Source organism: Halyomorpha halys, unplaced genomic scaffold, assembly GCF_000696795.3.
Source record: "Halyomorpha halys isolate HHAL.00 unplaced genomic scaffold, Hhal_1.1 Scaffold1144.1, whole genome shotgun sequence".
In the NCBI taxonomy this organism is placed as follows: domain Eukaryota; kingdom Metazoa; phylum Arthropoda; class Insecta; order Hemiptera; family Pentatomidae; genus Halyomorpha; species Halyomorpha halys.
This window is the reverse complement of record NW_027113536.1, coordinates 42,341-50,231: the sequence shown is the minus strand read 5'-3', so window position 1 is coordinate 50,231 and position 7,891 is coordinate 42,341. Positions and strand designations below refer to the sequence as shown.

Sequence of the window (7,891 nt, the reverse complement as noted above, 5' to 3'; positions counted from 1 at the left end):
AATAAAAGAGGAGGTAGTCCAGCTTCAGAACACAGACTAAGAATGGGGCGAAAAGCACCGGTTGCGATACGTATCCCTGTATGATGAACCGCATCTAGTCTGGCAAGGATTCGCTGTCTGGCAGAGCCGTAAATGAAACATCCATAGTCCATCTTCAAGCATATCAGAGTCTGGTATAGTTTCATAAGTGTTTGTCTGTCTGAGCCCCAAGAGATGCCGCTAAGAAAGCGTAATATATTTAATTTTTTTATTGCATTGGATTTTGATGTGGAGATGGCTTTTCAGCCTTTATAATGTTGTTAGTAAGGGCTTTACAACCTCTATCAGTGTCCATATCAGATGGATCAATTTCTGGTGGAGAGGCAAGGGAGGTAAAAAGAGTCCAATCTGCTTCTTTTTAGCACCCATTTCGGCTTGGTATGTATATGATTCATTGCTTTAAATTTTATATGAAGTGGGAAATGGTCACTGCAGTGTAAATTAGTAAGTATCTACAGAATTATACAACGTTGGTCTACCGAGTGTAAGATCAATTGCTGAATAAGTCCCATAGCTGGAGCTAAGGAAAGTATGTTCCCCTGTCTTAAGTAGAAGGAGATTAGTATTGTCCATGAATTTTCCTTTTACTTTGCCTCGCGTATTAAGGTTTCGAGAACCCCACCGCGGCGAATGGGCATTCAGGTCCCCCATAAAAAGCACAGGCTGTGGTAGTTCATTAAATATGTCTAAAAGGTGTTGGTCTTCAATTAAGTGATCCTGTGGTAGATATAGGTTACATACTGAGAAGGTAAAATTTATATGGATTTTAACTGCTTTAGCTTGGAGATGAGTATTTATTTGGATTGGTTCGGAATAAACTGATTGGTTGACGGCAGGAAGTACTCCGTGTTGGCCATGGTTTATATACGGCCCATCTTTCCTATATATTTTAAAATTTTTAAATTTCTTTCGTCATGATTTGAAAGATTAGTTTCCTGGAGTGCTATAAAAATGGATTTATATCTCTAATCAGAATCTTTAGATCATTAAAATGAGTTTTAAGTCCATTACAATTCCGTTGTAGTAATGACATAAAAATAAAATAAGAAGATAAAAAATTACTTTACATGGATAAATAGAGAAAATATTTGGAAATTGATGAAGTAAACATTAATAGTGATTAAAAATTGGTTTAGTTCGGAATATTTTAGACAAATAAAAGTCAGTTTGAAATAGCAAAAGTTACAGTAAATTACTATCGACTTTATTTTACTTATTAATCGTGTTCTATTTTTTCTTGGCTCTATGTTCTTGTTTTACTTCTTGTTCTTCTTTCTTCGACTTTCGTCCATTCTACTTGTGACTTGTCTGTTCTATCGTGAGGAACAAAAACTTCATTTGTAGTGGTTATTTCCGAAGTAGTAGATTTAGGAAAATCTGGAGGAGGTTTAGCCTCAGTCTTGTTCTGTTTTCGGGTAGGAGACAGAGGTTTTTCATGACTTTTTGAGAATGGGTTGATGGAATACTCGAAACGGAGGGGGAGGAAATGATGGAAGAAGGAGAGGGTAAAGGGGAAATGATGGAAGAAGGAGAGGGTAAAGGGGAAATAATGGAAGAAGGAGAGGGTAAAGGGGAAATGATGGAAGAAGGAGAGAGTAGAGAGGAAATGATGGAAGGAGGAGAGGGTAAAGAGGAAATGATTGGGGAAGGAGAGGGTACCGAGGAAATGATCTTAGGAACAAATATTAACATAACATAACAATGACTCACAATCAGTTAAATGAAGAATTTAAATATTTGATGGTTGATTTCTAATGATAATTTAATTATACCTCAATTTAATTATATTATAGATTTAAGTTACTTGCTGGCTCATATTTTCTGTTGGAATATTTCCAAATAAAACTAATGTTTTTAAAATTTTGTTATAAAAAAAAAACGTATAAAACGAAATAAATATCAACAGTTCAAGGTTTTATTTTATGTTTGGTAAAGAAAAAGTAAAGGAGGAAATTAACTCAAACTTATTGTTTTGAAGATAGGATACCATTTGCACATCGCCATATCTTAACTTATCTAGTGTCAAGAACTTTTAAACTTAACTAAAATAAAGCAAAATAATATGTGCCATCACAGCTCTCTATCTTTAACTAAATATTTCTTAAAAATTTTAAATGATTACTATCAAATAAGGAGATTTGGTTTTCGTATTAGAAATACACATTAAGGAATTATTAATATAAATCTTTATATGAAAATAAATGAAAAATACATGTATATATTGAAAAAAGAAATATAAAATATTTTATCTTTTATAACCAAATTATAAAATATTAATAATTGTATTTACACAATCAGGAATGCACTGTATTAGCACTCGAAGTTCATCTTAGATTAAGAAAAACAATTTAATAAAACTTATAAGAGCGTTTTCTGTTTTACCAAAACTCTTTTGATTTTTTTTTTTTTTTGCATAACCAGAAATGCATTTTAATCTATTAGCACACAAAATTCTAGAAACAGTATTTAATATAATTTATATGAGTGTTTTATAAAACAGTAAATGAGGATGTAGCGCGAGTACTTGAAAGCAATTGGATGTACAATGTAGACGTCACTAAATCGCGCCTTTTGATATAAGGTAATTTTTTATATACTCATCTCTTGCATAGGTTAAAGCAGTTCCTCCAAAGTTATTCCTATCATTTACAGGCGCCCCTCGGTCAACCAGGAGTTTGACAATAGCCAACTGGTCCTCAAATGATGCTTCTATTAAGGGTGTATAGCCCCGTTTGTCCTTAACAGTTAGATCTGCTCCAAGATCCAACAGCTCTTTTACTACACCGACGTGCCCTCCTAGTATTGCATAATGTAGGGCTGTGTATCCATCTTTGTCCTTATCATTAAGAGGTGCCCCTCGTTCAGCTAAGAGCTTAACGATATCGGAATGTCCCCTCAGTGATGACTTCATCAGTGGTGTCGCGCCTCCGTAGCTCTTAGGTGTTAGTTCTGCCCCACAGTCCAACAGCTCCTTCACTCGGCCAATGTGCCCATCTCCTGCCGCCTTATTTAGGGAAGTGTGTGCGTAGCTCTCCTCTTTATTCAACAACGTTAATGCACACTCAATCCCCCCTTTTGATTTAAGGTAATTTCTTATATCCTCATTACGTGCTCGGCCTAAGGCAGTCATTCCATCGTTATCCTTATGATTTAGAGGGGCCCCTCGGCCAACTAGAAATTTAACGATATCCAAATGGCCATATAATGATGCTATCGTTAGTGGGGTAGAGCCCTTATCAGTCTTAGCTGTTAGATTTGCTCCACGGTCCAACAGTAAGGTCACTACACCGATGTGCCCTCCTCGTGCAGCCTGATGTAGGGAAGTGAATCCAGTAAGATCCTTATTTTCCAGTTTTGCCCCATTGTCCAATAGCGTTACTACGCACTCACTACAGCCCCCGTCAGCGGCGTAGTGAAGCGCAGTGCGACCTTGCTTACTCTTGAGAGATAGATCTGCACCACTGTGTAATAAATAAGTAACTAATATGTTTGAGTTTGTATTATTTGCAGCAAACATGAGAGCAGTGACACCATCGTAATCCTGTATATTTATCCCTGCACCACGTTGAACTAGAACCTTTACCACTTCCAGAGATTCCTTGTCCGAAGCTATATGGAGAGCCGTATCGCCATTATCTGTTGTAAAATTTACATCGGCACCCAAATCTAGTAGCTTACTAACGACAGAAGGATCGGTAGCTATATGCAAAGGTGCGAGGCCTTCTATGTTTCTTATGTTAAGTGGCACTTTATGACCTTCTAATACTTTGAGCATTTCAGTTGCATTGCTCATGCGGATTATCAAGTGAACTAACGTGTTATTAAAGTAGAATCTGAGATCTGGAGAATATTTTATGAATACTTTACACATATCTGCATTCGATGGCTCAAGAGCTATGTTTAGAAGATCTTCATCCATTTCTGTTCGTGAACTGTTAACCAACCTTTGTAGTAAGATCTCCGCGCCTTGAACATTGCCCGCTCTGACAACCAATTCTAGTGGGGTGTTGTAATGACTGTTCATTTTGTTAGGATCTAGTCCTGCCTGCAGTAAGGTCTGCAGTGCTTCGTTCTGGCCCTCAGCAGCCGCAATGTGGAGGTAAGTGTTACGTCCGGACAATAGCTTTTTAATGTTTGCTCCAGCAGATATAAGTTCCCTGATAGCTTGAATATTATTATTTTTAATAGCTTCTTCCAGAGGAGTAGCGCCAGCAGCGTTAAGGACTTCGAGATCTGCCTTCAGGGACCCGAGTGCCGCTATGGAGGAAGTGCTGCCAGTCCTCACTGCCAAGTGAACGAGGCTGTCCCCAGCCTGAGTCGACCCGTTGACATTTCCCCCTCTAGTGGCAATGGAAATAATTTCACTGGCATTGTTCTCAACCACAGCTTTCTCCATTTCCTGAGCCAAATCGTCACTGCTTTCCTGGAAATGAAATATTTAGAGTTAAAATTTTATAATCCTCAATCGAGATTATTAGTGATAATATTGATTGATATATTTGATACAATGTTCGAATTTTTAAATGAATTACATCAATATCTAGGGACTATATCAGGTTATGTTAAATGTGGATAAAAACTCTAAAACGTTGTAAAGTGTAATAAACACTAAATTATCAACAAAAATCTTTTGAACAAATATCTACAAAACATAACAATGAACCGCAATTAGTTAAATCAAGAATTTAAATATTTGATGGTTCATTTCTAATGTTAATTAATTATACTTTAATTTAATTATATTACAGATTTAATTTACTTGCTAGCTCACACCTATGAATGTTATAAGGAATATTTAGTTTTGTGATTTCCTCTGTTTTTGTATATTTATTCATGTTTTTCATTCTACTATCCTGCTATAGCCAACTACTATAAATCCCTTCCCTCCTGTGTCTTTTGTCAATACTGATGCAAAGAAAGCTTTATTAATATTATTACATATCTTTTTAACTTTTTATGGCATATAAGTGTACAGAACTGTGCAGAAAAATCAAGTGTACAAAAAAAAAAATTTGCTCCTGGCAAACTGAATTCTCAATGGAAACCAGGCATGCAAACTTGATATGCCCGCAACATAATGATTACGTAATATATATTTCATAGAAAATTTATATACAAAAAAAACTTGGTCCTTCGACTCGGGCTGAGGCCCAGGATGTCGACCTCTGAGTATCTGGCAGTAGACCCAAGATGTTTTGCTGCGTTTTTTTTTTTGTCTCAAGTGAATAAGAAAAATCAGTTTAAACAGTTGAACTTACCAATGAGGCTGCTACTAAAGAAGCTAGCAGCAAGATGAAAAAGTGTATCTTGTCGGCACTCATGTTGTTGGAGTCATGAAAAAAAACTTTCTGAAAACAAAATATAAAAAATTAATTAACAAAAACAAATACTATTACCTGATATTTATTTAACAATTTAGATTGTATTATTCATATTGATAAGAATTAATAATTATGGAATTTGTCAGCCTCTTATTGTATTTGTTAGTACAGAGTTGATAGAAACGTTTTGAGGGAAACCTAGGGAAATTAATTTTGAAATCCTGAATATCTATAATCATAGTTATAGTTATTGAATAATGAATTCAAAATATATTGTTATTATATTTATTTTTTTCAGCCTATTTCTACTCATCCTACTACATACTACTATTTCTAACTCATCCAAACAAACATCATTAAAGTGAGCTAAATATGTAGTTGCTTTCTTTAGAAAAGGCACACCTGACCTAGTATAGTATACTAATGTTATGTAAACATTTATTTGAAACTGGATTTAAAATTATTTAAGAATACAGTAAAAGCTAAATGATATAAATAAAACAACATTCATCTTAGTTACTTTATGACAGCCATGCCTACTGCCTTTGGGACAGTCTGCAGGAGACCTCTATCGAGAGAGTAAACTGGGTCTAAAGTACTATCTTTGAAATAGGTCTAATTCAAAATTTAAAAAAAAAAAATGTTAGGAGTGCGGTCAAAAGAAAAAAATATAGCTTACAACTATTAATTTGGCGACGCTTCGCACTACTTTGTAGTGCTTCATCGGAGCTGTTTGAGTTGAGAGATTTCTTAAATTTATAAAACGTTAAGTTTTATTTAAAGTGATTGTAAATTATTGATTTCATAATATGAAAATAAATATTAATCAGACAATTTAACGCCGTAATAATAAAATAAGAGAGTAGATTGTAATCAGAGCAATCAATGCTCAAATATATGCTTTCAATAAAATATACTATTTATTAATTTTGTACTTTAAACATTGAGCTAAAGTAAAATAATTGTTTTGTTTTAATAGTAAAATAATTTCTATAAATTAGGAAATTAATAATGCTTAACTTCTTATCATTTGCGGGCAACAAATCTATCACAGCCAAGTGTACAGAAGAAACTGATTGAGAAAGTTACAAAAGGAATTTAAACAAAAGGGTTTGTTCAATGATAAATAGAAGATAGGACTAGTGTCAGCCAGTAATGATGGCGTGGGATTTAATCAGGGAGAAAGTGCTAGGAATGGTCCAACATTTTAAATACCTTGGTTCTGTTACTGAATTAAATGGTCCCTACGACATGGAAATAAAACAAAAGATTGCAGGTGGTCAAATCTTGACATCGATGCTTAATTGAATATTATGGACTTGAAATATTATTTCAAAAAGCGAATTAATTGTACAAGAAATATAATTTGGAGCATTATGAGCTACGGAGCATAAATCTGGGCCAATGAAGATGATCAAAAAGGCATAAACTTCTTAAAAAAAATATTTTATTTGTATCTGTTTGATATATAAAATAATATAAAATACATGTTTTATTATTTTTCATAATTAACTAGTTGGTGAGGTATAAATATTCTTGTCACTCTCTAAGATATCTTACTGAAAACGATACGTCGCTCTTGAGCATAGAAGGTGCTATAGAACCGAATGCAATTTATTCTCCAACGTAGCCCAAGACTAAATTTTTTAACTAGCCAAAAGAGATATGTTCTCTGGTCGATAGTTGTTGAATAATCTTCTAGAAACGTTCTAAACAGCGTACAGACCTATACTACTGTATCAAACTATAGTCACACTATACTAAGTAATCTACTGTGCAGACTCACCTCTATAGGACGCTGCGACGATCAGCTCTGGAATGACCACTGTGCCTGCCTCTTCAGTATATATAGATAGGTAGTGATGACGTCATTCTACCTGTTGTTACTCCACCACTGGCTATCGGTAGACTGACGCCTTCGGGAAGATTCGGTATTAAGATCTATTCGACATCGTAAGGTTATTAAATTTATAATAATTGGAAATAAACTTATTATGTATATATAAGGATTAAATATAAATAATATATCGTCTGGTTTTTTCTTTGAAATTATTATATTTGTGGTTTTGCTGAAACTATAAATGCATGGAGGATGCTAATTTAAAAATATTATTAGTGAAACTTTTGAATAGTAATTATTGCGCCTGACAAGATATTTTATTTATAAACACAGCACAATAACTGAAACATAAAAGTATTTATTTCTTACTTTTTCATTATATTTTACTTCGTTCTTTCAGAGATTCCAGGAATGATTCAAAGTAAAAATGGATGAGATGAAATCATATCATATATAAATTTATTCATTAAATATATCATTCTAATGGACATTTTTATTTTAATACATTAACAATTAAATTTAAACAAAAATATTAATAAATAATAGGAATAAAATTTATGATATACGGTATACGAAACATTTCTTGATCTCTTCCAAATGTAGCATGAATGGATTCCTTATTCGATTTTTCCTATTTATCTCCCTCACAACCACCCAGTGGTAGGCACATGAGTATAATTATATTAAAAAA

At 33.8% G+C, this 7,891-nt stretch overlaps 1 protein-coding gene across 1 annotated transcript; it reads right to left on the bottom strand.

The window, feature by feature from the left end:
• Window positions 1-2,210: 2,210 nt before the first annotated feature.
• Window positions 2,211-7,224, bottom strand: LOC106688505 (putative ankyrin repeat protein RF_0381). The gene is made up of 3 exons (XM_067050970.1): window positions 7,147-7,224; window positions 5,298-5,387; window positions 2,211-4,462 (listed from the first exon to the last, which is right to left on the bottom strand). The coding sequence occupies exons 2-3, from the start codon at window positions 5,358-5,360 to the stop codon at window positions 2,597-2,599; spliced, it is 1,929 nt and encodes a 642-aa protein (XP_066907071.1). The 5' UTR covers window positions 5,361-5,387; window positions 7,147-7,224; the 3' UTR covers window positions 2,211-2,596.
• Between the last annotated feature and the right edge of the window lie 667 nt (window positions 7,225-7,891).